The sequence below is a fragment of the Pseudonaja textilis genome, chromosome 4 (genome assembly GCF_049901715.1).
Source record: "Pseudonaja textilis isolate UNSWEBS1 chromosome 4, rPseTex1.2, whole genome shotgun sequence".
Taxonomy (NCBI): domain Eukaryota; kingdom Metazoa; phylum Chordata; class Lepidosauria; order Squamata; family Elapidae; genus Pseudonaja; species Pseudonaja textilis.
Genome location: NC_141993.1, coordinates 57,287,005 through 57,300,673, shown reverse-complemented (window position 1 = coordinate 57,300,673; position 13,669 = coordinate 57,287,005). Strand labels below are relative to the sequence as shown.

General features: G+C 39.2%; 1 protein-coding gene across 2 annotated transcripts in view; it reads left to right on the top strand.

The window, feature by feature from the left end:
• CROCC2 (ciliary rootlet coiled-coil, rootletin family member 2) overlaps positions 1–13,669 on the top strand; it is a 95,997-nt gene that overhangs the window by 52,845 nt on the left and 29,483 nt on the right. For both annotated transcript variants that reach the window (XM_087933148.1, XM_087933149.1), the window contains exons 22-23: positions 16–150; positions 11,161–11,304. In XM_087933148.1, coding sequence (XP_087789274.1) covers positions 16–150; positions 11,161–11,304 — 279 coding nt within the window. The remainder of the gene's footprint in view (positions 1–15; positions 151–11,160; positions 11,305–13,669) is intronic.

Genomic DNA, 13,669 nt, shown 5'->3' with positions numbered 1-13,669 from the left:
TCTCATCATCTTCAGGTAGTCTCTCAAAAAGAAGCTGAAAAGAATCTCCTTGTGGAAAAGCTCAATGAGTTACAACGAGAGCTGAAATACACCAGGTCTGAGATGGAACAGCTGAAGCTTGACAGTCTAAAGCGACAAGAGCAGGATAAGGTACGTATGAATTTTTTTCTGTGACATTGAGGGCAGAATTTTATTCCTCGCAGCTCTTTCAAGCCAAAGAAGGTCTAGGACCAAGCAGATCAGAAGATAACTTCTTATCCTTCATGTCTAGTAGATAGAAGGATTTGCTTTTGACTCTCCATATGAAGGTCACCTTTTATGGAACTCCCACAATAAAGCCAGCTTGCTTTGGTCCTTAAGGGACATCCACAAAAAAGGTGAAGATGTTTTTGTTCTGCCAGTTACATGCCAGAAGTGGGTTTTTATTCTTACTGCTGTATTGTTAAGTTTGTTCTGTTGGCAGTGACGACCGACTTCATTACTTTTGTACTGAATTCTAATGGTAATGATTCTTGAGTTCTTTTAAAAGTAGAAAGAATACAAATTTAAAATGTTGTTGGGTCCTTAAGCATTTTATTTTTCAGTATTGTTATTAAAATGAAAGGTAAAAAGATTAATAGAAATAACAAAACAGTACAGGCTTAAAACCTAAAATTTTGAAATCTATTTTGTGAAATTATTGGATTCTCAGAACTGTATATTCAGCTCAGCAGGAACCACAGAAAGGGATGGGATCTGACAGGTTTTCTTTTGCTTATGCTTTGGTGGAAAAATGTAAATTTCAGAAAAGTGTAAAATTGAGACAGATTGCTGTAAAGTTTTGTTTTCAACCCCAGTTACATTATTTTAAGCCTTTTATTGACATGCAGTGGCTCTCTAGGGAGTATAAAATATTAGCATACATTTCATGAAATTAGAAATAAAGCATATAAAGGAAATCAAAACATAGAAAATGTAAAAGTACAGGCTAGCAGTGAAGGGAGAGCATCAGCTGGAAATTTCATGTATGACTTAATATTGTCCTGTGTCTGCCTCCAGTTCTCAGTCGTGAAAATCATAAGATGCCAGCACTTATTTAGGGTTCTATTTTGTTGACATTTGTAATCAAAAGTTTATTTCCAGCTATAAATAAACTGAGATTAAGAAAAAAACCACAGATTAAGTTTCACAGAATTCATATTCCAATAGTTTCTAGGAAATCTATAATGCCATAAGGGGGTATTGTTCTTGCAAAAAATAAAGTCAGCTCTTTTTTTTTTTTTTACACTTCTGCCCAGCCAGATGGACTAAAAATGGCACCTTATTTGAAGCGCCTTCTCATGATCTTGATATAAATGAGGGTAACAAGGAAAAGAAAACATGTTTATAAGCCATATGTGTGTATACACAGCAGCTTATGAGAACTATTGAATACATTTAGGACTATACAATTATATTAAATATTATTTTAACAATATTTAATATTGAAGTGCATTTTAGAACTTTAATTATTACATGTATGTTTCCCCCTTGCCTTTGGAAAAGGAAAACAGTCACCCATGAGAAATTTAGTTGCATAAAAACACTTTGTGGTAATGGGTGACTACACTCAGCTCTATGGTCAAGGAGGTGAGTTCCCTATCCCAATACAGCATCTCTCCACTCCCTTAAAGAAACAAAATGTTGGAGAACTATAGCTCTGCCCAATTCCCCACTGTCATAAAATACCAAGAGCTTCTCTGAGGGAAGACAGCTATTCATGGGGAAAGGACCACCCATTCTTGCTCCATAGATGAGGTACACAGGTGTGGGATTGATGTAAGGGGACCAGTTTTTCAGGGCAGAATATAAACCACCAAAGGACTCCTAGTTACAAGGCTGAAGTGTGCAAGGGAAAAACCTATCCAGGTGTGCGAATGATAGAAGAAAATGTGCTGGGGTAGAAGAGGGGACAGGATTCTCAAGCTGACCAATGGAAATTAAACAGCACAGGCAGATAATTTTTTAATGTAATTCCTGAACTACTGTAGCCTTAATTTGAATCAAAGTTTTTATGGTTGCTTGTAATATTTTCTTTTGTTTTAAGACAAGAAAATTGATTCATGGATTTTGTGGTCCTGATTCATCAAGGTTTTTTAAAAAGAAAATATGTACTCAAAAAGCATTGGAACATAACTAATAAAAATTCCAATTATTTGAAATTAATGTGGCACAGCACCGAGGATGAAATACTAGCAACTCTAGGAAGTTTTCAGAAGGAAAGAACTAGTGCAGAATAACCTTGCTTTTTTGTAAATATGTAGAGGAGCGTGCAAAGAGATAAGTAGATACTGGTGATGTCATGGGGACATCTAACATAGGGACACTATGCTGACACAGGCATTCTTTGATTTCACTCCATTCTCCTGGCTCCACATTTTGTTTCTCATAATACATCTCTGGGTTTTTTCCTTTTTTCAATAGCCCTTTTGTGGGATTGTTTGATTCTGCTTTTAAATAAAAACACATTGGCAATATCAGCCAGAGCCCTCTTGTATCTCCAGAGAAATCTATTCACAAACTTGCAAAGCACAGCCTCTTAAGACAAAGCAAACAAACAGTACAACAAGGGTGAGAAACCCCACCAGAACAAATCTGAAAAGCATTTCAGCTGGAAAGATTGACTGAGAACCAGCAGAGAGCCAGCTTTAAAACAAATACATTCCCTGAAGGACTGTAAACAGTAACTCCACCCCAATTGCTTAGAGCAGCGCAGAATGACAGAAACTGGCCCTGTTGCTGTGATTTCCTGGAAATCTTATTTCTAGCCCTCAGTTTCTTGCTTTATGAAACAACTTTAAACTCATTGATGACTGGGATCCTTCTGAGACGGGACCTGATTCAGTGAGCTATTTTCTGCAAGGTAGTACATGCAGAAACAGAGTAGGAACAGAGGCTGGAACAGAGAAGGGCGAGGTAACAAATGCAAGCCAGATGCTCCTCCCCAGGGTAAGGATGTTGCAATTCATAGCTGGAAGTCGCATGGCTGTGTTCCATGCATGGTCCAAACTCCGTCCTCTTGGAGAAGTTTATGAGTGGCTTGCAAAGCAGTGAGCAAGTTCTTGGCTCCAGAAGAAAAGATCTTGCCCAAGAGCATCTCATTTCCTGGAGCTCCCCCTCTCTGAATCCCCAGAGGAGTTCCCTTCAGCCTAGATGGCAAAACACAGCCTTCCAAACACAACAAGGGAAGCAGAAATCATCCTACTCTACTCTGGGAAACGCAGTGCCTGCCAGGGGTTTCCTGCCCTTCCCCCCCACAGAGAGGAATAGAGCATTTTGTGATGTTACTCCTACCTTTTCTACTGCTTTCCTATCATTTAAAAGACGGGTCTATATGATTTATTCAAAGAGAAGCCAACTGTTTTTCTTAAAAAAAATCATCATCATACTAGGACCGTGGAAAAGATTTGCTAGGTGAATAGAAATGACTATGCAACTAACAACAACAACATTTCCCTTTCAAAGTAACAAAACCCAGAAACATGCACATGTATGCTGGCTAGGAATTCTGGCAGCTGCATTACAAACACATCCAGAGATCAGAAGTTTGGCAGTAGTCTTGAAGTGCTTCAAGATTTACCCAGTTAAAATTCGAAGCAATGTATGCAATGAGGTGATGACAAGGAATATGTTGGCTAACCTTGCCTCACATGTAACATTCCTGTACCAGTGTTGCAGCCATCTGTAGATATTATTTCTGCAACAGGGAGAGTAATGATCATAGAAACTGGGATAAAAGTCAGCAGGCAAAGTTAGTTAGCATGTCCCTGCTCTCTAATCACATAATCAAACTACTTGAGGTAACATAACTACCTCTGAAATAAGTTTCTCAAGAGATCACAGCTCTACGTTAGCCCAGGAATTCTGGAAATTATAGTTCCACACATCTGGAAGTCACAGGGTTGAAAAGTTTGAACTCTCCTAAATCAGAGGATCAAAATGATCAGTGATGTTTCCTCCAAGAAGTCCTGTGATGCGGGTGTTGTTTCCAATTATAAATGGGATGATTGAAAAAGCCAGATGTGTTCAATAATGTCCTGGGGCCAATACCTCTGACACTCATTATTAAGTAATTGTTAAGTGAATTATTATGTATTCTAACTATTTTAGCCTAAACCACTTGGTTAACTCTGGAAATGGTTTTGCCCTCCAGATGTATTGGATTACACCTTCCAACAGCTATAGTCAGGATGACTAACTATATTAGCTGCAGATAATAAATTGTCATCATATCTGGAAGGCATAGGATTGGGAAATATTAATGTTCTTGAGGAATCTTGGATGATGCACCTATATAGACTATATCCTATCATCAGGATTGGGCCGTGTCTCAGACTGCTGCTTCTTAGATAGCACTAGGTGGCACTAAGTATCCACAAGTCAATTCCCCATGTAGGCAAGAGACTTTTCTTATAAGGCAAAAGATAAATATTAGGGAAAAATTAAATATAGCCCATGGCAACAGAATCTAAGTCTTAGATAGCATAGGCAAAGCATATATGGGAATAATACACCAGAATTCATCAGAATACAGATATACTGATTGTCCTGAATTGATCAGGTTGAAACAGTAGAATCTCTGATGTTTTGAATAATGTTTTATTTTTAAAAAGTATGGGTTCAGAGGGATAGATGTAAAAGAGACAGGCAATGTAAACATAGTTAAAATTATGTGGAAATTTAGTAAGATATAAAGTGTATAGTAAACTATCCCAGTTTTATAGTAGTAGACAACTAATTACTCTAATTGAAAGTATGTTATTGTGGATTGTGAACAAAAGTTTTAAAAATGTTTTTTATATATGGAAAGTATGAATGTTTAATATCATCTAGAAAAGAGCAATGCAGAGACATTAGACCAACCTGCTTGATTTTTAACCCTTTGTATCCCTGTAGTCCATGATCTATAATTTGGTTCAGTAATCATCCCTCTTCTCTTTTGTATACAATTTCAATATGTAGAAAGGCACTACTATTTATGACATATCATCAAAAAAGCAAATTGATTAACAAGACAATACAAATATATTCAATACTACATTACAAATCCTCTCTAACACCCAATCTTCCTTTTCTCTCCTTTAGACAGATCTGGGCAAATTTAACTCATGTCTTTGGATTTGCTATTAGGGTGGTCATTATTTATTGGGTTTATTAGGGTTTTTTTTCAAAAGGGTTTTTGTTTCAATAAACAAAAGTCTCTATGTGCCTAACACAGACTTTTCTATCATAGCCAGTGGTTATTCCTTCAGCATTTTACACGAAATTTTCTTTCTGTACCTATGGAAATTATCTGTCATGCTTGCTATGAATCCTGAACTATACCTGAATCCCACCCAAAGTTCAGAAATCGAAGTCTCCCAGGGTGATGCCAATATATTCCCAATAGATCCCTTAGTCCTTTTATAGCAAGTTGGTCACCTTCCCTTTTTTCAATCCAGATGACTATTGTTTTTGTCTCTACCCAGGGAATAAAATAATCAACTCCATGTTTTATCCCACTTTCCCATGATACTGTACACTTCAACCCGCTTCATCCTTCATGCAGCTGCAACTGTTTATACATCTCTTCATTTTTGTCTTCTGCCTGTGACTTTTGCAATAGTCATTCTACTTCCACTGCTCCTCATACTGCCCACTGTCTTCCACATGCTGGCTAACTAGTTTCTAATGGCAGCACCAATAGATAAAGCCAGGGGTGGGCTTCAAATTTTTTAGCAAGGGGCTCTCTGCCGTAATGACTGGTTGGGTGGAAGTCGCTGGGTGGCTGGGTGGACATGGCTAGGTGGTCATGTGATTGGATGGGCATGTGATTGGGTGGGCATGGCTAGGTTGTTACGTGACTGGGTGGGTGTGGCCAACGCCGCTTCTTTGCCCTAATTTCCTAAAAAAAGATATATACTAAAAGGTTGTTTATTATTTCGTGCATTTGATACTTAAATAAAAGACTGGGTGAAACCAGGCTTAATAGCAGTAACTGTGAGAGAGATCTTGGAGTCTTAGTGGAGTTTCTGGTGAGTTACATGATTCTTATTATTTGGGAATTAATCCCCTCGGAGGCAGGGCAAGGAGTTTCTAGTGGCTATAGTGTCTGATTTTCTCAATGGCTCTCCCTTGCAAGTGCTGAGTGGATTGTTTATCTAGCTTGCAACATTTTTATGAGGTGTAAAGTGCTCTTGGCTAAACGCCCAGCAGTTCAATTAAGCCTATTAAGAGCTTTCCCTTGCTGCTTGTCTTTCTGAGGTTATTGGGGGCTCTCTGAGCCCCGCATAATTTTAGCTGGGAACTCTCCCGAGTCCCTGAGAGTCCCTAGCAGCCCACCCCTGGATAAAGCCATCCTTAAGTACAGTAATCACAGGATGGCTATGATACCAGAACCCTAATTGCAATTTCTGGCCTCTAATTTCTGCCCTGTCTATGCCAGCAGCCCATGCCTCCTGATCCAGTTTGATCTCCTTAAGTCTTGCCTGCCTGCCATCAGCTCAAATAAGGCAAGACACAGCTCCTATCTGTCTTAGTTCTTCTTTCCCTTTTCCAGTCTTGACTCCTGTTAGAACTGATAGAACTCTTTATGTTCCAGCCACATAATACCTTGATGCTCTTTAATTTGGCATGCTGTGGTAACCTACTCAGCTTACGTTTCCAGGTTAAAACCGATGCAACAGCACTATGCAAAGTGCTTTTATTACTAGTTCAGATTAAAAGATGAGTAACTCAGTAATACATTGCATGTCTGGCATGCATAAGATCCAGATTGACAAACCAAGAATGAAATCAGCAACATAAATAGTAATCCTTCCTTCCAAAATCCCCTTTATTACTATTGTCAGGCTACCGGTTTACTTCCATGAGGAAATAGAATTGAAGAAGGAGGAGGGAAATATCACTTTCTCTTCAAAGGAAAATAGATTGGCCATTTCAAGTTCAACAGAAGCACCCACAGAACTCCCCATGGGAATCCAGTCCTTCTGATCAAATGATACAAGTCACGGTGGTGTAGAGTCTTCTGCCAAGATAATGGAAAGTGCAGCTGCTTGCTGAACTGGTTCCCTGAGGCAGTCTTGAAGAGCAAGATGTTGGGAGGAATAAAATGCCTTCACCTGTTCTCTCAGCTGCCATACTTCTTTTACTGAGTTCTGAGAGGTTTAGCAGGAGCCATCCTGAATTTTGTTTTGATCATTTATTGCATAAATTGCTTCTACACATCCAGTATTATTCATCTTTATTGCTTATGTTATAAAGCAGCGGTCTCCAAACTTGACAACTTTAAGACTTGTGGACTTCAACTCCCAGAATTCTCCAGCCAGCACTAGTCTTAAAGTTGCCAAGTTTGGAGACCCCTGTTATAGAGTCTGTAGGTAGCAGCACCAGCTAATCTTGCCTGGACTCAGAGATTCTCTTTGGTTGGAATTTGAGTAGGAGAGTTCCAAGGAATCCTGGGCTGTAGGCTAGACTGGGCAGGTAAACACATCTTGGAAGAGGGCAGTAACAAACAGTTTCTGTACTGTTGCAAAGAATACTGCCTGAATGTGTTCAGGTTGTCACCAGGAGTTGAACTCAGTTTGAAGGATGTTCATCTTTTACAATGCTATAATATAGTGCCCCCCAATCTTTTGGACACCAGGGACCAGTTCTGTGGAGAGGTGTTTTTCTGTGGACTGGAGGTGGCATAATTTTTCGCATGCTGCCTATATCCCATGATTAGGGCTTTGTTTGTTTGTATGGATCAGTTTCTTTCACAGACTGGGGGTTGGGGACCCCTACTATAATGTACAGTGTGTGTTGAATTGTATTACACTGCTATACGCTTTCAGTACTGTACACTTCAAAATCTAACCAATGATTAGTTTTTGCAGTTCTTCTTTTCTAGGTAGATCAAACTATCCATGGTAGAAACATAGGACTGGAAAGGGCCATTTAGCTTTGGGTTGAACTTGATACTTGATACAACATTCAATCTAATCTCAATGGTGGGATCATAATAAAATATCCCTAAGCGATATCCAGTGAAAGAAAGCCCAACATTTTTCTGAGTAATTGGTTTTAACTCAAAATTGTCTTACTTAAGAAGTTTTCTCTAAAGTTTTCACAGATTCAACCATATCTCCCAAAATTCCTCATTGCTACTTGTGCTGACTGGGGTTTCTCAAAAACTGTTCAACAGTTCGAAAGGGTATCTGATTTTCCATTTGTGCCACTGATGCTCTGGTTACAAATCACGTGCCAATCCCATCTCAAATTTTGGATCATAGCCCCCATAATTCCACTAAAATTTATTATTGAACTAATTTTTTTTAATGTAATTGAAAGGAAATATTAAATATATGAAAAGTAAATCATATTAACCAAATTAACTTAGAATTCATTACTTTTAAATTAATGATAATGTAAATAAAATGTAGTTTTAATAGGACATTGCTCTTTTGGTTATCCTGGCCCTGGTCTTGTTCTAGAGCAGGGGTGTCAAACTGGATTTTTTCTAGGGCCGGATCAGCATTGTAGTTCTTCTCTATGGGCTGGCTGGGGGCGGAGAGACAGGACGGGATGCCTCCTGCAGCACCCTGCTGGCCAAAAATGGGTCATGTGCCCCCCATGACCGGTTTTGATTGCCAGAGGTACCGTGGGCTAGTCCTTTGCTATTTCCAGGCCGGCCCTGTGGGACAGTTTAAGCACCCTGTGGACCCATGGGCCTTCAGTTTGACACCCCTGTTCTATAGTCCTTGCTTGGTTATTCAGGAAATATAAGTTGCATGTTGCTGCTTTACTCTATACCTTAAAGTTAAATTTGCATCATTTCATATAAATGTAGCAAAAGTAGGACTGTAAGCAGCCTGTTGCTGCTTACATTTCCCAATTCCCATACAGCCTCTTGGCTTCAGTTTCCAGTATCTTCCTTTTCTCTTTTGCCAAGGGATTCATTTCCCATAAAAGATGCAAATGTTCCAATTAGTAGTTTTTACTAGATGACTAAGTTGCTTGTCTCAATTCTGCTACATGATCCCATGCCATAGAAGAGGAAGAACACCCAAAGCATGAATTGTAGCAGGGAAATATATTGGTATTTTTATTTCTCCTTTTCTGACCCACCAAAAGGGGCATTAATTCAGCCTACTGATAGTTTGAATGTTTGTCAAAACTTTTGGACAATGTAATTTTTGAAGTTGAGTATAGGATTATGGATATCTAGTAGCAGCAAAGGACCAACTCATCAATCTTTATGTTTCTGCTGAGCTTATTTGAGATCAAAACATAAATAATACAATAACTCTACGTAGATCCAAATGTTTTCTGTTGCCCATATTTTCACCAGAGTGTTGCTGAGTTAAGCCAGGGTAGTATATATGATCTAATCACTCACTTTCAGTTTTGGGACATGATGACTATGAAATACAATTTCATACAATCATTAATTGCCAGAAAGGAAAAACAAAACAAAACTCTCAACCAAGATTAAAAGTATGGACTTTAGTATCATACAAAGTTTGGTTGGTGAAAGTTGTTAGCAAATGTTTAGGTTTAGAGCAGAGGTGACAAACTCACGTCATCACAGCATGGTCGCATGACATATCAGGACATTTTTCCCCTTCGCTAAACTGGGTGTGGGTGTGGCCAGCATGTGTTGCATCCAGCCTATGGGACCGGGAATTTGACAGCCTTCGTTTAGAGCACCCTTCCCATTCTGCATCCTGGGAACTTTCCAAAGATGTGGATTTCCAATCCTATGATTCCCAAGCAGTATGGCCATTGCTGAGAATTCTGAAAGTAAGTCCATACTTGATCGGGAGGGGATATCCAAGCTGAAGCCTGGAGGATCAAGAGCAGCTTAATGGCATCTGCAATAGAGGTTTGTGGGCTGTTTGGAAAAGGAGAGGGACAATATAAGATCCTACCTAAGACAAAGAGTCAGACCAAGTTGAAGTGTCCCCCAACTCAGTATGTTGCAAATATCATTCATAGAATAGGAATAATTTTGGTTGCTTTAGTTGGTTGATATCTCACATTAAGCCATAGTGTGGTTTGGCATAATTGAGATACTGTTATTTGAAAGTAATGGTATGTTATGCAAACATAAAATTATGGCTACTTTAACCAAGGTTTGGTTATATAGCTGTAACTTTGAATGGTTGTAAATTCAATCTTTATATAACATAATTAATAGATTTTATAAAATATTAACTTGCAAAGGATTGGCATCTTTCGGTATACAGTGTTTGCTTGATATTGGACTTCTTTCTTTTATTCTATCAGTATGCAAGTGAAACACTCAAGAATGTTTCAATCTCAGATGTCTGAATTCACTTTCCAAGAAGAGAAAGAAACTGACACTGAAGAAAATAAAATTAATTGCTTTAGTAGTGGTATTTGTGGAGAGCAGTATCCTTTATTAAAAGGATTAGCAAACCAGATATAGTTTCATTCTATGACCATAAGGCTTCTTTCATGATATGGATAGCATAGCCTGATTTCACCATTCCAATTTCTTGTTTAATTTAAATAACTACAGTTTGTCTAAGTGCAACACCTACATTTCTAAGGGATGTAAATATCAAATAATGTACATAGTGCTTGATAGTTATATTCCTTTCTATGCACAAAGCACATTTTAGCACTTAAGAAAATTATCACAAAGTCACTGAAATAGGCATGAGGTGGGATCTTTGCTCACTAACACATTTTAAGGGAACTCAGCCTATACTGTAGTGATAGAAAAAGCTGCTGGCATAATGATGCATTGTCTCAGCTCTTTTGGCATTCCTCTATGTTTTACTATTGGCTGGAGTTCTGTGATATAGAAAACAGTGAGATAAGGCTACATAAATCATGGCCTGTGCTCAAGGAAAAGTGAACATCAGGAGAACAGAAGGTACAATTAGTTTTCCCCAGCCATTCTGAAGATTTTGTGAATCACTAAGGAAGAAAAGTTTACAGTTCAGTTATGTAATGCAATTTTCCTGTTCTGATACTTGATACTTAAACCTCTTGCAGGTTCTAACAATCTGTGCTTCTATAGATCTTATGAGATGGATCAATCCAAGTAGTTGCTAAAGGAAAATGTAACCCTATTTAAATTTGTATTGAACCTATAAAGCAAAGCTAGCTCAAGCTCATGCCATACTTCTTCCTATGTCATCTTCATTACAGAACACAATTACCAGCATCAACAAAGAACTACAGACCTTCCAGGCACAATTTGAAGATGCAATGGCTGCACACCAGAAAGAGGCAAAACGTTTAAATGAACATATAAAGGAGCTGGCAAGAGAGAAAGAACTTAGTGAGCGGGAGGTATGTATGTCTCTTTAGCTGTCACGTCTGGCCATTTCTTCTCTATCCTTATTGAATATTGGTCCTCCAAAGTGGACTGCATATCCATTTGTCAGCATGGGCTATCAGTGCAGGCTGAGAATATAGACAGATTTGAACTCTAAAGTCTTCTGCTTCCATAGAAGTTAAGAGTGATAAATGTTAGCAGAAACACCTGACAAAACATTTTAGGAAATAGATGTTAGAGATGCGCCATTCTTCAAATGTCAGAGTAATATGATGAAGGAGGAGGTTCAATTCATAACATTGCCACCTCTAGACAGACAAATTTAGCAAGCTTTGAAACACTGCAAACCTCTCTAAAAGGACATCAGCTATGTCTGAGAGCAGAATCAATCCATTCCTAGATTTGCTGGGATGTATTTGAAACTGCCATGGAACTTTTCCTGAAGAACTGTTGGGCAGTCTGTTTCCTCTTTTGCAGAAATTCTTACCCAGCTCTTTTCTCTAGCATATTCTCTGGGTTTCCAGGACAGCAGAACTTGAAATTATAATAGGTCAGTTTCACAACGTCTTTGAGAGTTTGGGGAATGGAAATGATTATACAAATGGTGCCGTGTTGTTCCCTGGATGAGTTTAAACCCCAGGGGCTTTTATCATAGCACGTTGAACTTGTTGAAAAGCTGTCATCTGCATGTATTCTGGATGGATGTGGCCTCCTGCAGAGCATGTGGAGTATCCAATGTGTTCCCAAGATGGGTATTGGCTAGAGAAATTGGCACTGATCCAGCTAGTCAGTGCCTTTACTCCAGTTCCAACACCGGCTTGTCATTGGTTAAATTGGAAGCAGAAATCACTGTCCACCCTGTCATATCCCCACTTTTTAATATCCAACTCTAGAGGGTGGTTTTTTTTTACATTCTTCCAAATATCTGCAACTCTGAAAAACTTCCCCAGATGGTAACCCTCACCCACTGCCAGATGTTTCCAGGGTTCTAATTCTTTATAAACTGAGAACGCAGAACAAAAATGACCCCCAGCCTGAGGGAGGAAAGAGAAAGAAAGGGATGGGGTGAGGGGGAAATAGAAAATTAAAGGACATAAAAGAGGAAAAGAGAGTAATTTAACATGACAGGCTGTTTATTTTGGCAAAAAATAGCCTCCTTTCAACAGATTTCAAAGTCCAGCCCCAGGAGGGACCACACAAGCAAGAGAAGAGGGTTGTTTCAGAGGGCAGGGAGGGCAGAAGGAATGGGGATGGGGTGAAGGGGTGAGGAAGATCTTCAGAGATGAAGGCAGGATGGGCAGAACAAGACTAACAGGATGGGAACAGAGACAACAGCACGCAAGGGAAAGAGGGAGAGGGGAGGGGGAGAAGTAAGTTGAGGGACTAATATAACAAGCTGAGGGCAAAGAAACACAGAGCAAAATCCTCACAGGCGCCAGCATTGACCTACTTATCACCATGGGAACCATAACATTTTCACAGCCTTTTAACTTGAGGAAGTCAGCCTTGAGTTGAACAGAGCTGCCCTCCCATATGTACAAGAACACTGACACGGACTTTTCTGTGCATGTACACTCCACATAACAATAGTTAAGCATGGCAGTCTATTTTGGCAAGCCGCCAGTAGCATGTATCTGTCCGTTGCTCACCTAGAGATTCTTGTTGTCCAGGATTCTCATGTACCTATCTGTTCTTTTTATGTAAACTTAATTACTTGAATTCACAGACTATTATGTGTGTGTGTGTGTGGAGTCACACTTAAATGCACGTTCACTCCTACCCATGCAACACGTGTCTTTTTCTCCCACCCTTGATACCTTCTTCCATGTGTCTAAGCCTCAGCTGGAGGCTTGGCAACCTAGGCATGATTTCAAAAGAGGCTGTTTATAAATGTTAGTCAATATATAATTATAATAATTTTATTATGAGCTTAGTTGCAATATTCTTGTGAAGGAGAAAACACAGAGAGGAATTAACCAGGAAAGAGTGAATGTGAATGGGGGGAGGGGAAGAGTTTTGTGTGATGTTTTCTTTTCAGTCCCATCCCCTGCAAACCCCCTCTCCTTATCCTGGGGAATAAAAACAGTTTATTTTATGATGGATCGCCCTTCTCTTTGGTCACTGACCTTTCTTCGTGAATTTCTATTGAGCTCAGCAGAAAAATTCTGAGTGCATTTGTGGATCCCATATGTGGGTGGGGGCTGGTAGAAAAAGGGTCTCACCCTAATCCTTCTCAAAAACAGAACAACAATAACACAGAGCTGGTTGGAATGAGCCAGGCCAACAGGGAGGATCTGGATAATGTTAGAGCTTTTCAGAGTAAAAAGATTTTTTTAAAAAAAGAAAAGAAAACTCAAAAGAAAAACATAGGACATTGAG